The sequence below is a fragment of the Acanthochromis polyacanthus genome, chromosome 16 (genome assembly GCF_021347895.1).
Source record: "Acanthochromis polyacanthus isolate Apoly-LR-REF ecotype Palm Island chromosome 16, KAUST_Apoly_ChrSc, whole genome shotgun sequence".
In the NCBI taxonomy this organism is placed as follows: domain Eukaryota; kingdom Metazoa; phylum Chordata; class Actinopteri; family Pomacentridae; genus Acanthochromis; species Acanthochromis polyacanthus.
Window position 1 is genome coordinate 23,517,756 of NC_067128.1, and position 24,072 is coordinate 23,541,827.

Genomic DNA, 24,072 nt, shown 5'->3' on the forward strand with positions numbered 1-24,072 from the left:
AAAACATTAAATCACCAGAGAGTGCAAATTTATGCAAAATAGACAAAAACGACGCATTAAGAGAATTATCATTTGCTATTCCAGTAGGAGACTGTGCAAAGGAGAGCCTTAACATTGCACTCCACAAATTAGCCTTCCCCCTTAATTATTGCCTCTTTTAGTCAACATCGTTGCCTCCTGCCCCCCACCCCACCGCCCCCCCCCCCCCCCCCAAAAAAAAAAAAAAAAAAAATCTGGTATGAAATAATGACAATGAAATAAAATTAAATTACAGTATGTACAGGAAGACAGGGGCCTTATTTGTTCAGAGTTGCTTCATTTTATTTGTTCATGTTGTCAGATTTTAAAGATCCATGTATGCTTTTATTGCACTACAAATACAGTAAAAACTGAAAATGCTAGGTATCGAAACAAACTCACCGAGCAAGTCCACTCCAAACTCATGTGTTCTGATGTGTTCAAAAAGGGCAGTGAGAATGGGCAGCAGTGCCACAGTCACATAGTTGATGCTCTGAGTGACACTTTTCATCTGGGCACGGGACTGCAAAAACTTCCCCAGTTTCAGCATTTCCAGCAGTTTCTCCAGGTCTTCTGCTGCATTCTCAAAGAAAGTCCTAAATCCAGCTTTGACCAGCTCTGAGCCAGACTTCATCACTGTTCTGAGAGAAGAAGGGAATGCAAGAGTGAGTGTCCATGTACAAGACTGGTTTTATTATTTATCTATTTATTACAATATATTATTACAATATATTTGTTCCTTTCATTAATGATTTGCTCCAGGACATTGAAAATAACAGGTACTTACCTGGTGTCAAGTGAGTGAGTGAGGATGTGCAGACAGCTCACCATCATTGCTGAATCACTCCCTGTGACAGAGACATTTACTCTAGCTATTACAGAGGACTCAAAATGAAGAGGCCACAAGCAGACAGACAGAGACAATGGCAACCTTACCAAAAAGAGAAATCCTGTGTCTGACAAGAGCTGCCAGTTTACAGAACAGGCTGGAAAAGGGAGGGAGGGATAGAATTTAAGGAAAGCTGAGAATAAACGGTTGTGCGGAAGGAAATCAAGGGTTTTATGAAGATATGAAGATATAAAATTAGAATTGCTTTCAAGCATTTTTTTTTCTTGAAGATAGCAAGACATAAAGCAAGAAGTACCTGGTGACCATCTCCTTCTCTTTGTTAGAGGCACAGCCACAGCTGCTCAGGTTCTTGCTCGGCGTGGACAAAATGTAGAGACAGTGGTTCTTAAAAGTCTGATCAGTCAGGGGAAGCAACACCTGAAGAAAAAGAAATGTTAATAATATCCTTGATAAAAAAAATAAAATGCAACTGCACATCAGTTGCTCAGCTGCAAAAAGTGTTTCCAACCTTAGCAAAGAACTTGATCTCCTGGTCATGAGGTGATTTGTCTGTCTTCCCACTGGTAGCCATAGCCTCTGAAAAAATGATAATGTCGAGTGGCAAGGTCAGGTAGTACATAATGTATTAATAGTATTAAGTGGGACTTCATAATAGTATCTTAGTATAAATGTAATACACTCACCAAGATGCGCAATAAATTCTTGGGCAGAGTCAACATACTTCAGCAGTCTCTTGAGGAATTTGTAGGAGAAACGTTTTTCCATCGATAATGAGTCCTGCTCCATGTCCTTCAGACCTCTGAGACAGAAAGATCAGAAGTCACTAATACTCTGAGGTTTTCTATCACAATATAAAAAGCAACACTTGTCAATATAATAATAAAGTTGAAATAAACAGCAGTGCTTTTTAAGATTTGTATGAGAATCTTAGACCATGCATGTAGCACAGCCTAATACACAGATGAAATCACTGTAAATCACTGTAAAAAGATGAAAATAGCAATTACTGTTTTCCCTAAGGTGTAAAGTACACTTGAGTGTTACAGCTGTTACTACTGAGACATTATGTTGCTTATTTTTTACCTGTTTTTCAAATGAAGAAAAAATCAAAGTGTGAAGAGGCTAACCTTATGATAGTGTAGCCACTAATTTGCAGGAACTTGAACAGCTCCTGGGCCTTCTCTCTGTCTCTATACTTCTCTTTAGCAGTCAGGGTGTCATAGGGAACCAGCAGTGGGTGGGTCCCTCCTCCTGGTCAGTAAAATAAAATTTTATGTCATTTTACGTACGTTTCACAGAAATCACAAGCTAGAATTAACAAAGCTGTCTCTCTTAGGATGAACGGACAGGTGTTTTTAAAATGTATTCAAATGTTTCATTTTAAAAGTTGTAAAATGCAACCTTTGCTAACAAGTTCAGTTTTCTTCTTCTTGGCCCAGATGTTGTGGTAATTTTCTGCAACCACCTCCACCATGCCCTACAGAAACAATAGTATCATCAGATTTGAATACTGCATGGTACTGCCTCTTTTTTTAGAGATAGGTGGCAACAAAGTGGAATGAAAACTAACCTGTAACTCCTTAGACAAAGTGACATTGTGCATGTCTATTGGAGCCGGACTGAATCCATTAACCTACAGAGTTACAAAGAGAAGATGCAAATAAAGAGCCAGATTTGAATATTAGAGACTTCTGCCACCCAGATTACCCTCTCCTTTGACGCAGTGGGCTCTGCTGTTTTCAATACTGTTCTTCTGATGTATCTTACAGGTAAATGGTTGTATTTATATAGCACTTTTATCCAAAATGCTTTACATGATACGTCACATTCACCCCCACATTCACACACTGATGGAGCGAACCCCTTGTGGTTAGCAGCTTCTGTGAACATAGGGGTTCGGTGTCTTGCTCAGGGACACCTCGACGTGAGCTCGACAGGCCGAGGATCGAACCGGCAACCTTCCAGTTACTAGACAGCCACTCTACCCACTGAGCCATGCCGCCCCTTGTGAAGAGGGAATACAGGCTACATTGTATTCAGAACTGGTCACTGAATGCAGGGAGGCAGGCTTGAGGAGTACCCCGGGGAATTCAAGATGCAATATTTATCAAAATGTTACAAGACTTGCTATGATTGAAACACTTCAATAATGGGCTGTGCAAATGAGTGATTTCACATGGTCCTCAAACTTATGCAGAGAACAAACATCTGCTTCTGTGTCAAAATGACCCAACTTTCATGTCAAGGATCATCAGTGGTGATAGCCACCAGTTAGCAATTTTCAGCAGAGGAACATGCAGTCTCAACAGTTGAAGAAGGTGCAGGTCAGGTCAGGTCAGGGGCCCAACCAAAAGTACGCTCATTATTTTATTAGACATTCACTCGCTTGTGCATCTGGAATTTCCTTCAGGTTCAGACTGTGAATGCTGTGTCATACTGTAATGACCTGAGGGAGAATTCTAAGAATTCTCAATATTAGGTGCAAATGAGCTAACTGAGGAGCCATCTATTTTGCCAGTGCAGACCTGCTCACAGCATGCTAAAAACATACAACTTCATCATGTTTCTGAGGGAAGGATGAAATGCAAGGGCAGGTGTAAATGCACACTTTTTTTATTAAACGTATGTTAAACATGAATAAATTTCATTTTAACGAAGGGGCTTGCAATATTTTACATAAAATTTTTGACATCAAGATTTTCAACTTTACATGTATACTTGATAACAAGTATTAGCCCTGAAATAAACATATCAATTGACCCTCGAATTGTGGTGAAAAGTATTATCATAATACCAGGATCATACTGATAAAAAACAAGTTACCTGAGACTCTGATATCTTTCTCTGTTTTTCACTCTCTCGTTGTTGGAACATCGCTTCTCCCTGATTGGTCCTCTCAATGTTCCAGCCCATAGCCAACATGCATTTCAATGATTCTTTCACTGGCCAACGGTAAGTTTCTCTTTCCTACAGAAAGAACACACACAGGTTTGACACTGTTCCTTTCCTGTCGAAAATTTTACATTGATGACCAGCATGTGGCACGCAAAATGGTATTGCTAACCTTTAAATATTTTCCTGCCCTGCCAATCAAGTTTTCGAGTTTGCAGTGAGTAATTGTGGCGTGACAAACTATCATATGAATACCATTATCTTGGTCTTTAAAACATCTCTGCCTTGGACATAAATTGCTTTTTTAAAAAACCCTCATTTGTCTGGCCTGTAAAAGTTGGCTTTTAAATGTTCAGTCATTTAAAAGCCTGTAAAAGCTGGCCAAATAATATTTATGTTCACTGTCAGATTGTTTACTACTCTAAGCGGCTGTGCATGCTACAGGGTGCATCTACCTTCTCACTCAAAGCTTTGTATGGCTTCAGAAGTGGGTGGCTTTTGGCCTGTTCATCCACATTGTCTCCATGTTTCCATCCTGCTGACATCTGTAACAAAAGTTTAACACAATTAATGACTTGAGTCCTATGACCACATTTCAGGAAAAACCTATCAGTTCTATGCAACTGTACCACAAAATGTACACTACAGTTACAAGTTAGTATTTCTTGGCATTTTTTGCTGACCTGTCCATGTGTATCTATAAGTGGGTGTATCTATAAGTCATGGGAAACACCATAAGAAGACACTGAGATTACAAGGGAACAAACCTTCTCTGAGGACCACTTGTCATGGGAATGCTCTGCGTATTTGTTGGCAATGTACTCAAGTTTTTCAGGAAGGGAGATACTGGAAAGTAGAGGTATGTTTAAATATGACAGTTTTTTCAAAGTCGACTACATTTGTGTTTTGAGCTGGTTAAAGCTTTGTTTAGATTGGTGCACAGCAAATATGCCAGGAAAACACAGTCAAAGTTACATTAAATAGATGATTGTACATCAAAGTCCTGTTGACTCCAACAAACTAAGTGCAATATCAGTTCTCTTACTTGGCAGTGTTGATGGGCTTGGGATCAAAGTTGCCCTGTGCATCCACTGATGCCTGTTTCTCCAGTGTTGCCCCTAAACTGGTATCCACAAAGTCTGGAGGCAGAGCTCCAGCGATGGCACACAGGCATGACTTGGCCATTTTGAAAAGTTCAGCATCATATTTCTACATAAGTAGAAGATACAGTAGAAAGGTGGTTATTAACTGGCTTCCTGACCATTTTCTATATATTTTTGAGGATTTGTCTGCTTTGACTTTTAGATGAATAGACAGCAAAACTGGGGATAGAAAAGAAAAAAGAAGAAAAATAAAAGCCTGCAGCAGCTGTCACAGATTGATAAATGATTCATCTGTTTTGACTGTGCTTCGGCTGCACTGCTCACGCGCACTTCATTGAGCTTCTACATCACTGTCCGACTATCAACAACCTTTCCTCAAGCACCACATTCAAGTGTTGAAAACTCAAGATGTTCAAAACACAGAATATAAACAAGAGAAGCACTCAGAGAGCGCAGTACTCTGCCAAGGCTGCTCAGTCGATGTATCTTTTCCGACGGATGAAATCTTTAAGAAAAAATGACCTTGCACTGAGCACAGGCATGTGTTATGCATGTGCATGTATACTGAATGGATACTGAATACCGAATCATGTGAAAATTACTTTTATAAAGGTTCATCGCTTTTGGCAAACCTTTGTTTCGCTAGTGTTAAAATAACTGTTCATTCCATGCTTTTATTTTGAAAGGAGTATTTTAATGTTATGAGCTTTTATTTTGTCACCATTCCAGCGGCACAGGAAGTGTTTATCTAAGAAGCAGGTTCTTGACATGATGAAGACACTACCGAAAAGCCCGAAAATTCATGTAGAGATAAAAGAAAACAGTTCCACGTTGTTGCTGTCGAGCACAGGATGTGTATAAATGCATAAGCACCTAGCTGCAATGGGGACAAGCTCTTATGGTGTTTCCTGAAGAAAGGAGTGAAAAATTAACTTGTGTTCAAAATAAGGCTGACAGCTGAACATAAATAAAGGCTTTGTGAAACATCAGGAGCTCCACCATTGTCTGGCTGAGGGTTGCTCCATTGCGTGACCTAAATATGCAGCGGGCGGCAGGAATTGATGGGACTCAGAAACACCCCACAGTTTAATCATTTGTTCCTTGTATGATTTCCATCTGACAAATCACAGTCATTTTGTAGTAAGACCACAATCATGTGATCGTCAGCAAGTAACTGACACACTGTTCACATCGTGGTTACAGCATGCCGACAGCTATATCTTGCAATGGAAAATCCTTAACAAAGCTGTGGGTCCAGACTACAAACCTCATCACTGTGAAGATTTAATGAGGTCGTCCTTGTGTCATTTCTTACTTCCCCTGAAAATTTCATACAAATCCGTTCGTAACTGCAAAAACGGACTCGTTTTTGAGTAATGTTTCACATAGACAGACAGATTCATAGACAAATGTACGCCAATTGTCTCCGCCGTTCCTTGGCGGAGTAAAAATAACAGCAAACAAAGGAAAGTTATATTAGAACAAATACCACTAGACTAACAAATAACTGGCTTCACAAAGTGGGAATGATGATTCATTCTCAGTGCAAATGTGCAAGAGAATGAACAGATAAGGGGAACATAGAACATATAGAACATACGGCTTTATGAGTAATGTCTTGGTTTTATGCACATCATGATAGCTTATCGTAGGTAATCTAAACACAAATGTTTTCTGGTTGTACCTTCTGAGAAAGGGAGTCAAAGATTCCCCAGAAGAGTTTCTTGGTAAGAAGTAGCTCCTCCTCAGAGGCTATGCCAAAGCTGCCCATACCAGACGGCAGGCAATAGTACTTCCAGTTCTGCTCATAGTGGTTGGTCAGCAGCTAGAGGTCAGATATACAAGAAACAAAAGCAACTACATTAAAGATAAAAAGTGAGAGAAAGAACATCATTGCAATCTGATTCTGAAGGAAACTAATATAGGAAAAAACAGCAACAAAAAAATATACATTACTCTGCTTATTATACCCAGAAAAACTACAATACATGATGTTAAATTTCGGAACTGAGGAAAGCAATCATTTACATGTTTGACACACAGGACATGAAGGAAAGAAACTATCCATCCAACTATCTATCCATCCATAAAGCGGTGTATTCTCTATACACCGCTTTATCTTCGCTAGGGTCGCAGGGGGTGCTGGAGCCTGTCCCAGCTGACTCGGGCGAAGGCAGGGGACACCCTGAACAGGTCGTCAGTCTGTCGCAGGGCTACATATACAGACAAACAATCACACTCACATTCACACCAACGGACAATTTAGAGTAATCAATTAACCTCAGCATATTTATGGACTGTGGGAGGAAGCCGGAGTGCCCGGAGAAAACCCACGCATGCACAGGGAGAGCATGCAAACTCCATGCAGAAAGATCCCAGCCCCAGACCGGGATTTGAACTAGGGATCTTCTTGCTGCAAGGCGAAAGTTCCACAACACCACTGTGCAGCCCGGAAAGAAACTAGTTAAAAAATATTAAAAGTGCGTGATTGCTTCTTATAATTATGCCATGTATTTTTCAGCTCATAAATCAACAAATCATTAAGAAAAAATTGTCTCACTTTGAGAGGTATCTTGCAGTATTCGGTTAGCATGGGCACGTCGAACACAAGTCGTCTGAGCAGCTGCTGCATCATAGAGGGACGAAGATGTCTGTGAAAAAAATAAAAATAAAGCAGCAGGTAAACTAACTGCAGATTCAAGGAAAAATAATTCCCTGCAAATTAACCAAGTTAGGCACCAGAATAAAAATGTACATGTAATGAATGTCTGCCTGTAATGCTTTCACTCAACTGAGTCTGAAACAAAACCTACTTACTTGCAGATAGCGAGCAAACACTCCTCAATGGTGTCCCTTTGGGCTTTGGTGAGTGAGCGGCCTTTGGAGAGCCGGTAAATAGTCTGCAATGTAGAGTCAACCAGCTGTGCGTGGTGCTCTGTGTTGCCAAAAAGAGCTGCACAGCGGGTCAGCAAAGGCAGTAAAGCTGAGCCGATGTACCTGTTCATTGCTAATGCTGTCTCTGTGGTGCTCAACACCTCCTGTAAGACAGAAAACAACACATGTTGATGAAGGATGACAGGTGCAGTACAAACTCTACATGTAAAGATTAACAAACAGTCACAACAAATATATGTTCCTGGCAAAACCAATTATTACATGGTCTTCTGGTATTAAAAAAGTGAAGTGAAGCTTGAGTTTCCCCGATGTACCAGATGGGAATAATTTTACTCCTTAAAAAAAAACTTCTGAAAGGATGGAAATGACAGGATTTAAATTGTCTCTGTATTGTTTTTGGTATTGTCTCTGTATTTTGATTTTTTAATAGGAGACAGGTGGTGTTTGTGATGGTGATGTTTACGCTTATGCTTGCAAATTAATTTCAAAAGGTAATCAATTTTTGATGAAAACTTAATGAAAAAATAATAAAATTAAAGCTGCAAGCAGCGTTGGTCGGGTCCTCGCATCCAAGCGGACTGGCTGGCCCACGCATGTCCACCAGGTGGTGCTGTAACTGAGAGTGTAAAGTTTCAGCCAGGTTGGATGACCAACAGTGCACAGCACTTCCTGTTTCATGGCAAGAAATCTGAAATGGCCACCAGGTGTCACTTGGATGTGATTAGGGCCGGACTCTGATGACACTTGTAAAATTTGAAGCAGATTGGACCACATATAGGCGAGTTACACAGCACTTCGTGTTTCATGGCAACAAATCCAAAATGGCCACCAGATGTAGCATGGATGTGATTAGGGCTGGACTCTGATGACACTTGTAAAGTTCGAGACAGATTGGTGCATGCACAAGTTAGATAGACACCACTTCCTGCTTAATGGCGAGGGATTCAAAATGGCTGCCAGATGGTGCTATGACTCTGAGTGTATGTGGATGTGATTGGGGCTGGACTCTGTTCACACTTGTAAAGTTTGAGATAGATTGGAGCATGTACAGGCTAGTTACACAGCACTTCCTGTTTCGTGGCGAGTCATTCAAAATGGCCGCCAGGTGGCCCAATGACTCTGAGTTCATATTGGCCTATGTATGTGACTGTGATCGGACTCTGATGACACTTGTAAAATTCGAGACAGATTGGATCATGTACAGGCTAGTGAGACAGCACTTCTTGTTTCGTGGCGAGGCACTCAAAATGGCCGCATTCCGTGGGTCGCCATTTTCACGCCCTCAGGCTTTTGCAGAGTGTTTTGATAACTTTTGATCACCTATGACTGGAGTACATCCTGGCCAAATTCGAGCTCTGTCAGTGTTAGTGGGTTTGAGTTTATAACTTTTGAAAATGTCCAAAAATGACAAAATCGTCCAAAATATGAATCATATTCAAAATGGCCACTTTTCTTTGGTCGCCATGGCCACACCGTCAGACTGCTGAGGACCATTTTGATAACTTTTGATCACCTGTGACTGGTTTACAACCGGACTAAATTTCAGCTCTCTAGGGGTTACACTGTTTGAGTTAATAATTTTTGAAAATGTCCAAAAATGACAAAATATGAATCATATTTCAAAATGGCCGCATTCCGTGGGTCGCCATTTCCACGCCCTCAGACTTTTGCAAGGCATGATAACTTTCAACTTTCAATAGGGTCCTCGGCACTGTCAGTGCTCGGACCCTAATTACTTAAACACCATACTTCTCATTTGCTGGTGTGAATTAGCTGGTGTGCTAATTAACCAAAGTGAGCGTTTGGCGACAGAGCAATAACCGAGTTAGCTCCAATCTATGAACAGTTCAGCTAATTCACAGCATCTTTTGTTCAGCAATCCAGCTAATCAGGATGGACGCCTATGCTCCTCACACCAGACGAGTTGGAGACTCTGGGGCTCGGCTCTGTGCCTGCGGCAATGAAATATTGACTCATGACACACACCAGGTCAGCTCATTTTTCCTCGGGCTGCAACATGCCCGACAGGCTATCGAAACCTCTGGTTCATGAGAGTACTGTTCCTGCTTAATCATGAAGAGTCTCCGACGATGCCTAGCATGTCAAGCCAGCTTGTCTTTCCAGGACCCCTACTCGTCCGCGGGTGGCATACCAGTCACCAACGAGGCCAAGGCTGGGACTGACATGGACACCGCAGACATGCCAACCTTGGCAAAATATTTTGCGTACCACTTAATCTCACACGCACGCGCAAACACGCACGCGCAAACACGCACGCACGCACGCGCGCGCGCGCGCACACACACACACACACGCTCGCGCTCAGGTCGATAGGAAAAAACTCTGGGTGCTTATTTCCCTGATATGACATCGTATTTTCAACGTGAAAGTAACGTTATTAACAGTACATATTTGCCAAAAGACACACAGGTACACTCACGCGTGCACACACACACACACACACACACACACACACACACACACACACACACACACACACACACACACACACACACACACACACACACACACACACACACACACACACACAGACACACACACCATTTTACCGTTTTAACTGCCAGCTGCTGCGGGTTCCCACCCGGAACGGGGAGAGAGGCGGAGGGAGGCAGAGGACAGAAGAGAGCGGGCCAACAAGGGTTCGGCAGACTCGTTATTCTACGCTACTCTATGATGATTGGTTGAAATTGCACCACTATGCTGCTGCATCATGTTGTCAGGCATGAGTATTGCACGTCCACATTTCTAACAGCACTCACAGATGTCTGCAGCTTTTTGAGTAGTTTAATGAGGCCGAGCGTACCAGCGTATTTTGATGTCAAACTGCGTACCTGCTACGCAAAATGCGTACAGGTTGGCAGGTCTGACACCGGACTGCGCGCTAGCGATACCTGGGGCTCCCAGCTAGACCTTGCTGCTCCGGTTCCACTTATGGAAGACGTACTGGAGTTTGATTGCAAGGATAACGACATGAAAGGACCTACCGTTCAGCGGCAAAAGCCTGGTACACAGAGCTTCCTCCCTGGATGTGAGGGCATGGAGAAGCTTGGCATTCTCTGCATGCCCCCCATGGAGCCGTTAGTCACCGTGCATCTGCACCCATGGCTGACTACCTCATCCAGAAACTCCACACTGGTTGGCAGTGGTTGGCAGACCGCTTCCAGTATGCCATGACGAAGCGAGTCTACAGGGCAGCAACGCTCACTGTCAGGGCACTGAACGTCTCCTCCTTGCTCGCAGCATACCAAACGGAGATATGTGAGGAAATGACGAAATGATGCATACCATTGGTCTTGTTTAATAAAAAAGATGTTCACTGCCGCATTCAGACCTCCGGTCAAGTGCAGTCACAGTTAACAAATGAGAACACAATAAGCAGTTTGGTGCCAGTTCCGGGTTCGGAGCGGGCTTCATTCCAGGTCCGGGCACGGAGAGGTACAGAATCTGTCAATGCACTAACAACCACATCCTGCCACTAGAAGGCCCTATAACACCGTTATTGGTGGCTCTGGTGACAGGCGGTGTGTCAGAGGCTGTCACATCTTGATCACAGCAATCACAAGCTTAGCCTGGGTTCTGAGAATGATAACACAGGGTTACAGGCTTCAGTTTGCCGCTGTTCCCCCTTGTTTCTCTGGTATAGTGCATTCTCAGGTATGCGGACAGTCAGCTTGTGTTCTTTAGGAGGAAATTCACTCTCTGTTGTCAAAGAGAGCAATTAGCGTAGTGCCTCCCGAACAATGCCAGAGCAGTCTTTTACTCCAGGTATTTTCTGGTCTTCAAACGACGACAGACTGGGATTCACTCAATCCTGCATCTCAGGGCCCTGAACAGATACCTCAGAACATACAAGTTCAGGATGCTCACACATGCATCCCTGTTTTGTATGTTGCATCAGAACGACTGGTTCACATCAGTCGACCTGAAGGACGCATATTTCCATGTCCCAATTTATCCTCCGCACAGGAAATATCTGAGGCTCACTTTTCTGGGAGTCTGTTATGAGTACAGTGCTCCCTTTTGGTCTTATGACTGAGCCTGAGAGTGTTTGTACACTCTACCAAGGCAGCCATTTCCCCACTACAACAGCAGGGCATCAGGCTGGCCACGTATTTGGACGATTGGCTCCTCCTGTCCAGAGAGGAAGCCATAGTGCAAGCACACACCCTCATAAAACACCTGATCGACTTGGATTTCATGATAAACTCAGAAAAGAGTGTGTTATCTTCAGTGCAGAAAATAATCTTCCTGGGATTATCACTAGACTCGGTGTCCTTCACAGCTCGTCTGGTAAGGGTGAAAGCTTTCAGAGCCTGCCTCTCATGCTTCACCCTGCACAGTCTGGTCCCTTTCAGATTATGCCTCCGACGACTGGGGCTGATGGCCTCAGCCATCTTGGTAGTCCAGCTCAGTCGTCTGTACATGAGGGATTTCCAGTGATAGGTGTCCTCCCTCAGGCTGGACCCTGTGCATCATGGCGCATGGAGGGTGACGGTCAGCGTACTACGCCGCTAGCACCACCCAGCTTTCCTGGTGAAGGGGGTGCTTATGGGCTCCGTTCTGTACCGGAAAGTGGTCACTACAGATGCAAGCATGTCCGGTTGGGGGAATGATGTGTGATCTTTGTCTGGAGCAAAGATCTCCAGCGCTCTCACATAAACTGTTTGAAGCTCTTAGCGGTGTTTCTCACGCTGTGACTTTTCTCAGTGGACATCATGTCCTTGTGAGAAGGGACATTACAATTGACAGTGGTATATATCAACTGTCAGGGGGGTCTGCGCTCCCCGGCAATTACACACACTGGCATGCAAACTGATTCTGTGGAGCAGCAAGCGTCTCCTGTCTCTGAGAGACACCCACATTCCAGGGACTCTGAACTGGGGGGCGGACCTGCTGTCCAGAGGCATGCCGATCTACAGGGAATGGATACTACATCCAGCCTTCGCAGAACATGTGTGGGCCCGCTTTGGCAGAGTCACAGTGGATTTGTTTGCATCGAGAGAAAACTCACAGTGTCCGCTGTTTCTCTCAATACGCGATCCAGGTGCGGCACTCGCATGGACACGCTCACGCACGTCTGGCCGCTGGTCCTCCTGTAAGCTTTCCCCCGTTGACTCTGATAATACTGACTCTGGACAGAGTCAGAGAGCATCGACACACACTAATTCTGATAGCTCCGCACTGGCCAGCCATGCACTGGCTGGCGGAGATATATCAGCTCTTGTCGGGACAGCCATGGCAGATTCCCCTGTGCAGAGATATGCTGTCCCAGGCAGGGGGAGCAGTATTTCATCCACACACGGAGCGCCTGGCCCTATGGGCCTGGCCCATGAGTAGTGTAATTTAAATACTACTGGGCTCCCTCAGAGTGTGATTAACACTATTTAGAGTGCTAGAGCATCCTCCACCAGGTGTCTTTATGACTGTAAGTGGAGGGTGTTTGAGGAATGGTGTCAGAGGAGAGGACACATCTCCTTTCAGTGCACTGTTAGTGTAATTTTGTGTTTGCTGCAGAGCTTAATAGACAAACAAAAGGCCTTCTCCATAACTAAGGTGTACCTAGCTGCTATTGCAACATCCTGCAGTGTTTTTAAATGGGCTCTCCGGGGCTCTATTTGAACCACTGGAGGAGGTTAGCTTGAAGCACCTGTCTCTGAAGACGAGGCCGCTGCTGGAGTTGGCCTCTGTCAGTCGTGTCAGTGACATTTATGCCCTTTCAGTGCATTCCTCGTGCATTCAGTTTGCTGGTGGCCATGCCAGGGAAGCCCCACCTTGCTTTTGTGCCCAAGGTGGTTGGCTCATGCTTTCCTGTTGTTCTTACAGCATTTTCTCCCATTTTCTGTCATTTTCTTCTCCTGAAGAACAGCGGTTGCACATGCTGTGTCCAGTCCGTGCCTTGCGGATTTATATGGACTCCTCAGTTGCTGCCCAAAGGCTCTGGGGATGGTCGCTACCATTGGCGCCACGACCAGGTGCTTAAGGGAATTGCTGAGAGCTTACGCTCAGCCATCAGCACATGCAAACACCATCATGCTCCAAAGAAGGCAGTGTGTTTCATCAAACCTGGAGAGAAACCCCCCCCAGGTGTGCCAACTGGCCACAGGCCTTCTTTACACAGCCGCTGACTGGCAGTTGCAAGTCGACCTAGGAAAGCAGTTGAGGTTCCCCCAGCACATTATAACAACAAGTCTACGTCATTACCTCCGAGGCTTCAAGACACCTGATCATACTGGAACTTACGGTGGCTTGGGAAGAGCGTATTGAGGAAGCCAATGAGAGGAAATGCTTTAAGTACTAGGAGCTGGTTGAGGAGTGCAGGGAAAGAAGCTGGAGAGCCTTCTTTGAGCCCATAGAAGTCGGCTGTAGGGCTTTTGCAAGGCGTTCACTTTGCAAAGTCCTCAGTCGGTTGGGCATTACAGGGGCGGCCAAGAAGAAAGCAATCCAATCCACAAGCGAAGCTGCAGAGAAGGCCACAAGGTGGCTTTGGTTTAAGAGGGCTGATCCGTGGTTTGCTACTGGGAAGCAAGTCAGGACTTGATCAACCCCGGCTGGGTCGCCTGGGCGAGGGTGTATGATGATGAGACCCGAAACACCCATTGACCCCAGGATACACCACTGAGGATGCATCCCAGTGCATCCACAAGATGTGTCTTTGATAGGACAGGACAAAGGGGTTTCGGAAATGTGACCAGCTCTTTGTGTCCTGGGCTAGCCCATACAGGGGCAGGCCCATCACAAAGCAGCGGTTCTCCCACTGGATTGTGGGAGAAATTGTCCTGGCTTACACATCTCAGGGCTTGCAGGTTCCTGCGGGCTCATTCTACACATGGCCTGGCTGCATCCTGGGCCCTTTATAAAAAGGTCTTAATGCAGGAGATTTGTGCAGCAGCAAGCTGATCTTCACCTCTCACTTTTGTCCGCTTTTATAAGCTGGACGTCTCTGCTCTCAGCCTGGCTCACGCAGTACTGGGTACTGGGCCACTTAGAACAGAGGGCCGTTCCTTGAGTGCTGGTGGTTGATTTGATATAGCATGTCTGGCAATACGGGAGTTTTCCATATCCCATAGTGAGACATCGAAACGAATGCTAGGAATGAGAACTATAGACTACTTGCGTAACCCCGATTCACAGAGTAGCATGAGTGAGATACCTCACCAGACAGCCCTTCTTGCTGGGCGAAGCGAGAAGAGGTGCTTATTTTGAGTGATGCTGCATGGTAGCGCAGGCTACTTAAGGGTCGGTGGCTCCGCCTGCTGCAGGCGTCGCGATCACCAGCCAATTAGGATTGGCGTAATGAGATAAATGCTTCTGAGGCATACGGAGGGGGCGTATCCCATAGTGAGACATCTCACTCATGCTACTCTGAGAACTGGGGTTACACAGGTAACCTATAGTTATAAAGTCCTGGGTTTGAATTTCGGCCTGGGATCTTTCATCATGGAATTTGTATGTTCTTCCTCTGCGTATGTGGGTTTTCTCCAGGTACTCCGGCTTCGTCCCATAGTCCAAAAACATGCTGAGGTTAATTGGTGATTCTAAGCTGTCTGTAGGTGTGAATGTGAGTGTGCTCGTTTGTCTCTATATGCAGCCCTGTGATAGACAGGTGACCCAGATATCTCCTGCCTTGACCCTAAGTCAGCTGGGAGAGACTCCAGCCAACTGTGACCCTACAGATGATTAAGTGGTGTATAGAAAAGTGATGGATGGATGTTTTATTTCAATGAATTTAAATCGGTCAAGGACAAAGTGTGTGTCAGCATGACTGTGTTAAACCAGTCTAAACAAGTCTACTCAGAAAATCTTACTTGCCACACCTTGAAACTTTCCATACTCAACAGATGTGACCCCATCTGTTTAAATAACGTTTTTGAAAATCTAGTTTTTAAATTATTCAGCAAGTATTTATTTGACACTGATTACTTTTCATATAGTCATACTCAGATTGCTCCAAAAGGAAGTATTATATCCTTGCCAGTACAGCAGTGGTAAGATTCATGAAGGTATGCAGATGTGTAATGTTTCGAACCTGATGATTGTACCCATAATTATGTTAATGCTTCTGAAAATCCACAAGGCTTTGTTGTGATTGTTCTGAGCATGCAACAGTGATGTTTGCCTCTGCAATATATCTGATTAGCATAACAGAAGCTCAGTTTAACTGTATGTATTGAAACAATTTGAAAATGAAAAAAGGCTCAATTGTATGAAGAAATGTAATAGGATCAGGGAAGAGATGATAGAGATATGATGTCAAAGAAAATGTGGGGAAAGTTGTTCAGGACTCACCGTGTCCAGAGATGCAGAGGCTCGAAGGTCTGGCAGGAAGCCAACCTCCAACATCTGGAGCAGGAAGCTCTGGTCCTCGATGCCGTACACTCTGTCCAGGAAGAGCACCATGGGGGCCTTGTGGTCCGGGCAGAAACAAGCTGACATGTCGGGCTCAGTCACTGTGCCATCTGAAAGTTTTTAAAAAAAAACAACTTATTTTTATGTGCAAATGGTATGAAAATATACAATTAACGTGCAATATGGCCGAAAAGATGACCAGTTTCAAATCACAACCGTAATGTTAACAATGTAATTAGTGAATCACAAAGGCTGCAATTTAGGATATACAGTGCTATGAAAAAGTATTTCCTGATGTCTTCTATTTTTGCATATTTCTCACACATAAAATGTACCAGACCATCAAACTAATTTTTATATTTATTGAATATTAGACAGAGATAACAAACACACAAACTTCACATTGGACATGAATTCACTAGCCGCTTTGTCGCTCACTTTGTGTACCTGACAATTTTGATGAAAACAAACGCAACACAATATGCAATTTTTAAATGGTGATTAAATAAAAGCCTAATTGAAAACCTGTATCACTCTTGTGAAAAAGTAATTGCACCCTAAAACTGCAGTTAAACGTTTGTTACAGCTTGTGATCAGTCTTTTACTTCACCGTGGAGGAATTTTGACAAACTGTTCTCTGCAGAAAGTTACAATTCAGCCACATTAGCTGGTTTTAGATTATGGACTGCTCTTTTAAGATCTTGCCACAGCATCTCAGTTTGGTTCAAATCTGGACTCCAAAATCTTTTTTTTTCCTGAGCCACTCAGAGGTGGACTTGCTTGTGTGCTTTGAGTCATTGTCATTCTGCATGTAGGAACATCGTCTGGTCTTTGGAATTCCAGAGGAGATGACAAACTCAGGTAAGAACAGAACTCTCTCCTCTCCCTACAGAAACACCCCCAGTTTCTGGAGGAAAATTGGAATACATGTATTTCTTTTGTGCTTTCATTTACAGTAAAGGGACACCCAGACCTCCTGAAGAGAGATGGAGACCTCCTGCAGAACCATTTGAAAGACAATGACTATCACTTTATGCTGTGAATGTTTCTTTTAATCAACACTCATCCAAAATCTTCCTCCCCCTTCAGGAATGCCATGTCTGTGCAAGCAAGGAGGCTTCCTTGCACAATCAGATAAGGAGAGTTGTAAAGTTTTATGACTGTCTTAGAGAACTGTTGGAGACTGGTACAAACCAACTCTTTAACTGAAACAGAACATCCTCAAAATTCATATTTCTGAGATGTATTTTGTTTTCAGGTTTACCAAAGTTACAGAAAGGACTTCATCTATAACATATTCAAAAATTGTGCTTTTATATAGAATAGAACTCAACTTATGAAATTTTGATGTTTAATCCAATTTCTTCCAAAATCCCACAGTGCCCCCTACTGACGTTGGAGGATACGATGATTTTGGAATGAATTCCATTATTAACCTCTGAATTTATTTTCCATTAAGAATGTAAAAGGGTGAAAACTGTGTTATTCATTACCATATGTATGACATGTTATATCGTCACTGTGACATATATTGTTAGTATCCAGAGCACATTCACATATAGTTTATTGAATTAAATAACTCACATATTTGTTAACCTGCATAATCCGATGTGTCCCCTTTGTGGTTGACGGGATTATGGTGAGGAATAGACAGATAACGTTTGCGCGTTTAATATCACATATTTTAATCCATTTTTGGTCATCTCTCTTCTCCTCTTTTCTGGAGACAAAGGAAAGTGATCAGATTACCAGAAAGAATCGCGCCACAGTTTTTCTTCGCCCAGGGGCCTCCTGGCCTGAAAAAAAGCTGGACAGCGCCCCTGCTCGCTCCTCTTCCTCTTTCCCCTCCTGAGGTGCTCCACGTCGGAGCCTCTCATATTCTTATCTAAAGACGCGCTCTTTTGTTTGTCTTCTGAAGTTCCTTTGTTCCAGAGTTTGGTAACTCTGGTGACTATTTATCCTTTCATTTTTGTAATTTAAGTTAGACATTTTTGCTCACTTTCAACGCACGCCGAATTCATTCTTTTTTTACCCGTGATTTTTGACTAGAACTGATTAAGAACCAGTTTCCATTTTTCCTATTTTTTTTTGCGGCTCTCCAGTCACCATCCATTCTTTTTACTCGGCTAACGCCTGAGAGCCATCATTTTTAATCAAGTGACTTTTTCATCAACCCAAGAAGAAGATTGGTACACCGGTTCTCTCAGCTGACAACCCCAGAGATCTGCTGGCCAGATCCACTTGTGCCAAACCGAGCTCCCACGGCAGGACGTGCACCGTTGCCACAGTGACGACACAGCGCTTGGGAAGCAAAGATGTCCCGTCGCGCTATGAGGCATCATCCACCGGCGACTTCTGCGTCCCAGCCAGGAGGAGACTCTGAGTGACATTTCTACTGACAGTAAGAGACCAGCTGAGCCTTCTTTCTGATTTGGGCTGATGTCACTAACTACTTGATTATCTAAATTCAATCACTCCGTTTAGTCTTTTACCAATCGGTCGTAGTCCAAATTATTGTTTCATTTAGTCAGGTTGTCCGCTATCTGGCTTCTGTCACCATAATCCTCATCTTTTAATATGCTGATTCGAATCTGAGCTACCCACACACACACACACCCACACATACGATCTCACATACACACGCACACACACACACACACACACACACACACATACACATACCCATATTCACGCACGTACATACACATCACATTTCTCACTGTACAAGCCCACTGTATTGTTTGGTAGAATAGTTAATAAATGTTTTCACTTAAGACCAATCCACCATTTTGTGCGTCTTCTGTTTGTGAGAACTGACGTCAATTTCATCGAGAATTCTAGACTTTCAGATATTATCTGTATTTCGACAGGAATCTCCTTGAGATTCTTCATAAATTAATAATTTCCCTGGATAATCTAGGGTGGTGCCCCTGTTTATTTAGATGTTTTATCAGACCACTGTGTAGCTTCAATATGTATTGAAAAAAATACACGATATGTATTTTTTTTTTGTCACTACTCTGAGCGCTTTCATCCTACTGTTTTGTTGTTCCACTTGCTTTAGCACAATTTATTTAAGTTTATCTGTCGGTTTTGAATTATCAACAATTGCATAACATAATATAGCAAACAAACAACAGCCACCAAGATCAGCTTACCTTTATTAATAACAGGCATTTTGAGGGGGATGCTGATGATGCCCACCAGGTCATTAGTGGGAACCAGAGAGCGCAGAATGGCTCTGATACGCAGTGCTTCGCCTTTACCTGCATTGATAAGCTAGAACAGATATATTATTTCTGTGAAGATTCTTTTTCATCGTGGTCATGGCATATCTAAGTGCTAAAACAAAGGTAACCAGAATTGCTTGAGCTTCTTCATGACATTTCACGTCTCATCTTAAGTTTTCTTCAGTTCCTCACATTTGATCTCACAATACTAAAGCAACTTATACAATATAATAGTAAATATTTGTAAAGAGAAAACACATTTAACATGCAATGCCTGAAAAATAAGCAAACAGAAGCTGAAATAAAAAAACTGAAAATTGTTTATGCTATGTACTTAAGTTTCAGTGTTTTACCAAGGTAAAAAATGGACAGCCTTACTCTGTTTATATACAGCGCCCTCCATAATTATTGGCACCCCTGGTTAAGATGTGTTGAAAGCCTTAAAATAATTTAAATTTTTATTGCAGAAGCATACTCTCACACTGCACATTGTACAAAAATGTACTATAGGAGAAGATTAGGTGCTGTTTTTGTTGGCAAAAGGGGGTTGTACAAAGCATTAACATCAGGGTTGCTAATAATGGTGTCACACATGATTTAATGTAAAAGAATTATTTCTTAATGTGTGATTTTTTTCCCCCCACTGAATAAATGCACTTTAATTAAAGGTTGGATTTTGCTCTTTTTTCATTGTGGTCCTATATTATTTAGAAAATAAATGAATTTACTAGTAGCTAAAGAACACATCTTAACCAGGGGTGCCACAATACTAAATTCAAACTTCAAACAGTGGGAGCTAATTTAAATGTGTCCTTTTCCAACTTAGGCTGGTGTTGAAAGTCTCACATGCATTTCAGGAGCACAGCGTCCAAGCAGGTCAATAAGGGCAGAGTAGAAGGACATAATAGCATTGCCCATGTGAATAACTTCTCCTTCTTCCTCACTAGACCTGAAATGGACAGACACAAGAGCACAAACTTTAATCTGTGATTCTAACAAATTTGTTGCAGACTGAATTCTAAATAGTAGTTTGAGGATACAATGGGGAACACAGGCGAAGTAGACTGGCAATTGTGTGAGCATTTATAACGATGTATTGGCACACTAGCCAATCTCCTTTCTGGTTACTGTGTTGTACATATTGATTTTGACCAGCTTCCCAATCCCTCTCCTCACTTCAAGCAATAATGACTTTCAGCATTAAAATGCAGGCAGTGTGTTACAGTCTTTGCATACTGATGTGAGCAGGTAAGGACAAACACCTTTTACAAACTAGCTGCAGTTTCGATCAATGTCAAGGCTGATATATTGCATTTTCTTAAGCCTCAAACCAGGCAAGTACCTTTATATGTTGCTCTGTTTACACACGTGGACAAAATTGTTGGTACCCCTCAGTTAAAGAAGGAAAAACCCACAATTCTCACTGAAATCACTTGAAACTCACAAAAGTAACAATAAATAAAAATTTATTGAAAATTAAATAATCAAAATCAGCCATCACTTTTGAATTGTTGATTAACATAATTATTTAAAAAAACAAACTAATGAAATAGGGCTGGACAAAAATGATGGTACCCATAACTTAATATTTTGTTGCACAACCTTTTGAGGCAATCACTGCAATTAAACGATTTCTGTATTTGTCAATGAGCGTTCTGCAGCTGTCAACAGGTATTTTGGCCCACTCCTCATGAGCAAACAGCTCCAGTTGTCTCAGGTTTGATGGGTGTCTTCTCCAAATGGCATGTTTCAGCTCCTTCCACATATGTTCAATGGGATTCAGATCTGGGCTCATAGAAGGCCACTTTAGAATAGTCCAACGCTTTTCTCTCAGCCATTCTTGGGTGTTTTTGGCTGTGTGTTTTGGATCGTTGTCCTGTTGGAAGACCCATGACCTGCGACTGAGACCAAGCTTTCTGACACTAGGAAGCACATTTCTCTCCAGAATGCCTTGATAGTCTTCAGATTTCATCGTACCTTGCACACTTTCAAGACACCCTGTGCCAGATGCAGCAAAGCAGTCCCAAAACATTACTGAGCCTCCTCCATGTTTCACCGTAGGGACAGTGTTCTTTTCTTCGTATGCTTGGTTTTTGAGTCTATGAACATAGAGTTGATGTGCCTTACCAAAAAGCTCCAGTTTGGTCTCATCTGTCCAAAGGACATTCTCCCAGAAGCTTTGTGGCTTGTCAACATGCATTTTTGCAAATTCCAGTCTCGCTTTTTTATGAGTTTTTTTTCAGCAGTGGTGTCCTCCTTGGTCGTCTCCCATGAAGTCCACTTTGGCTCAAACAACGACGAATGGTGCGATCTGACACTGATGTACCTTGGCCTTGGAGTTCACCTTTAATTTCTTTGGAGGTTGCTCTGGGCTCTTTGGATACAATTCCAACGATCCGTCTCTTCAATTTGTCATCAATTTTCCTCTTGCGGCCACGTCCAGGGAGGTTGGCTACTGTCCCGTGGGTCTTGAACTTCTGAATAATATGAGCCACTGTTGTCACAGGAACTTCAAGCTGTTTAGAGATGGTCTTATAGCCTTTACCTTTAAGATGTTTGTCTATAATTTTTTTTCGGATGTCCTGGGACAATTCTCTCCTTCGCTTTCTGTTGTCCATGTTCAGTGTGGTACACACCTTTTCACCAAACAGCAGGGTGACTACTTGTCTCCCTTTAAATAGGCAAACTGACTGATTATGAGTTTGGAAACACCTGTGATGTCAATTAAATGACACACCTGAGTTAATCATGTCACTCTGGTCAAATAGTTTTCAATCTTTTATAGAGGTACCATCATTTTTGTCCAGGCCTGTTTCATTAGTTTGTTTTTTTAAATAATTATGTTAATCAACAATTCAAAAGTAATGGCTGTTTTTGATTATTTCATTTTCAATACATTTTTATTTATTGTTACTTTTGTGAGTTTCAAGTGATTTCAGTGAGAATTGTGGGTTTTTCCTTCTTTAACTGAGGGGTACCAACAATTTTGTCCACGTGTGTATGTTTAAAAATGCCCAAGATACTGTATTTCAAGACTTGCTTTTTAAAAAAAATCTATCCGTTACTTGAGCATTTCCCACTTGTTCACTGCAATTCCTGTTGTTTTCTCCACAAAAATTGGCTTTATCTTAGATGTATTGACAGTAATGTGACTAAACAATATGCCAAATTCATGATATGACTCTAATTACAAAATGCAACAACTACAAATAATGCTGATTTAGCAAAGCTCAGAAATATGCAGAGAAATCTAATTAAAGGTAACAAATCAAATGTCGAAAACAGACAATAGGAGACTCAATTAGCAATAATAACTGCTTTCGAGCCTCTGAATAGACTTTTACTGCCTGATGGTGATTGAATTGCCGATTTAGAAGCTTTTTAAGAAGATCCAGAAAAAAATACGTAAAAACAAGAGCGTGATTTGTACCCAGTAGTGACTCCATCAGCGGTCTTTGGCAGGTCCAGGGCAGGATCCTCAGAAATTTTGATGGACTCCTTCATGGCAGCCAGCAGACCCTGTCCTCCCTCTCCCCTCAGGGCAGGGCCGAAACACTCTGGACGTCTGATCAGCAGCTTCACCACCACATTGGCATTTTCCTCCACACTCTCACCTGGTATACAAATGCAGCAGATGAATGGGAAGGCGTATTACATTAAGCTCTCTTGCGCAGTAGGTAATGATTTATTATCCCCAAAAGGAAAGTTTGGAGTCAGCTGGAGTGCAAGAACTCAGTAAGTAGTGTTCAGCACCAGGCAAAAAGACTGTTAAATTTTTTATCCAGGGAAAGCTGACATTTTCACTTAGGAACTTTGCAGTCTGGGCAACTCAGCAGCACCTCCTGGCAGATTTTTGTATTTTGTGCAAACCTCCATTTTCTATTTTTCTAATAATGTTCGTATTAAATACTCAAATGGATCTCATATTACACATTTTTCATGTTATATTTAGGTTTGCACAATAACCACTACCCCAGATAATTATACATTGCATCAAACAAAAAAGTCACAGAATTAAACTTGAATAGACATTCAATTAATAAGTAATTAAATGAAACTCATTTAAAAAAAAATTATGGTCCACTATAAGTATATGTAAGTTTAGAGTAACCAGTCATCACTAGCTAAATAATGTTGTGTGTCATGTGTAATTGAAGATGTAATGTCAGTGTTCTGACATTCTCACTTCTTACTCATTAAAAGTAAGATTTTAAGGTCTGCAGGTAATCTAGGAAATTTGACCAAACCTTTAGAAACAAGTCATCTTATAATTTGGAGAGTTCTTTTTTTTTTCTCTTGGTTGCATACAAGCACACATGCATACACACAAGGGTAAGGTGACACATAGTTCTTACAGTGGATGTCACAGTTCTTTTGATTGACTGTACAATTTGTAGTGCAGGAAATAAACATTCTTTACATACATCTCATTACATGGAGAATGCAGTCATGTTGTTTCGGCCTTAAGGATTCAATCAAAGCTTTTTTTGAGTAACACAATGTAAAGAATAGAGAAATTTCACAGGAAACCCATGCCACAGTAAGAAACCATGTTTTACTGCCCTCTGTGGTTAACACTTTCAAGTCTGCGTCACATCTGATCACGTGAGAAATGTGCATAGTTATAGCCCCACCTCACCTGACAGATGCGGGAGTACATTTTAAATGTAAAAAAAGGCATTTTCACGGAAAAGCACAGCTACTCTTTGAAAAGCAA

The 24,072-nt window shown here is 42.4% G+C and overlaps 1 protein-coding gene across 1 annotated transcript in view; it reads right to left on the minus strand.

The window, feature by feature from the left end:
• ryr3 (ryanodine receptor 3) overlaps window positions 1-24,072 on the minus strand; it is a 242,283-nt gene that overhangs the window by 45,538 nt on the left and 172,673 nt on the right. Inside the window, exons 46-65 of the mRNA XM_051937044.1 lie at window positions 22,786-22,969; window positions 20,202-20,304; window positions 19,284-19,404; window positions 16,066-16,235; window positions 7,681-7,901; window positions 7,424-7,514; window positions 6,548-6,688; window positions 4,806-4,969; window positions 4,528-4,606; window positions 4,216-4,305; window positions 3,692-3,835; window positions 2,439-2,501; window positions 2,270-2,345; window positions 1,996-2,119; window positions 1,552-1,667; window positions 1,377-1,444; window positions 1,164-1,285; window positions 955-1,004; window positions 806-866; window positions 421-659 (exon numbers count right to left, since the gene is read on the minus strand). Of these exons, the coding sequence (XP_051793004.1) occupies window positions 421-659; window positions 806-866; window positions 955-1,004; window positions 1,164-1,285; window positions 1,377-1,444; window positions 1,552-1,667; window positions 1,996-2,119; window positions 2,270-2,345; window positions 2,439-2,501; window positions 3,692-3,835; window positions 4,216-4,305; window positions 4,528-4,606; window positions 4,806-4,969; window positions 6,548-6,688; window positions 7,424-7,514; window positions 7,681-7,901; window positions 16,066-16,235; window positions 19,284-19,404; window positions 20,202-20,304; window positions 22,786-22,969 (2,427 nt within the window). The remainder of the gene's footprint in view (window positions 1-420; window positions 660-805; window positions 867-954; window positions 1,005-1,163; window positions 1,286-1,376; window positions 1,445-1,551; window positions 1,668-1,995; window positions 2,120-2,269; window positions 2,346-2,438; window positions 2,502-3,691; window positions 3,836-4,215; window positions 4,306-4,527; window positions 4,607-4,805; window positions 4,970-6,547; window positions 6,689-7,423; window positions 7,515-7,680; window positions 7,902-16,065; window positions 16,236-19,283; window positions 19,405-20,201; window positions 20,305-22,785; window positions 22,970-24,072) is intronic.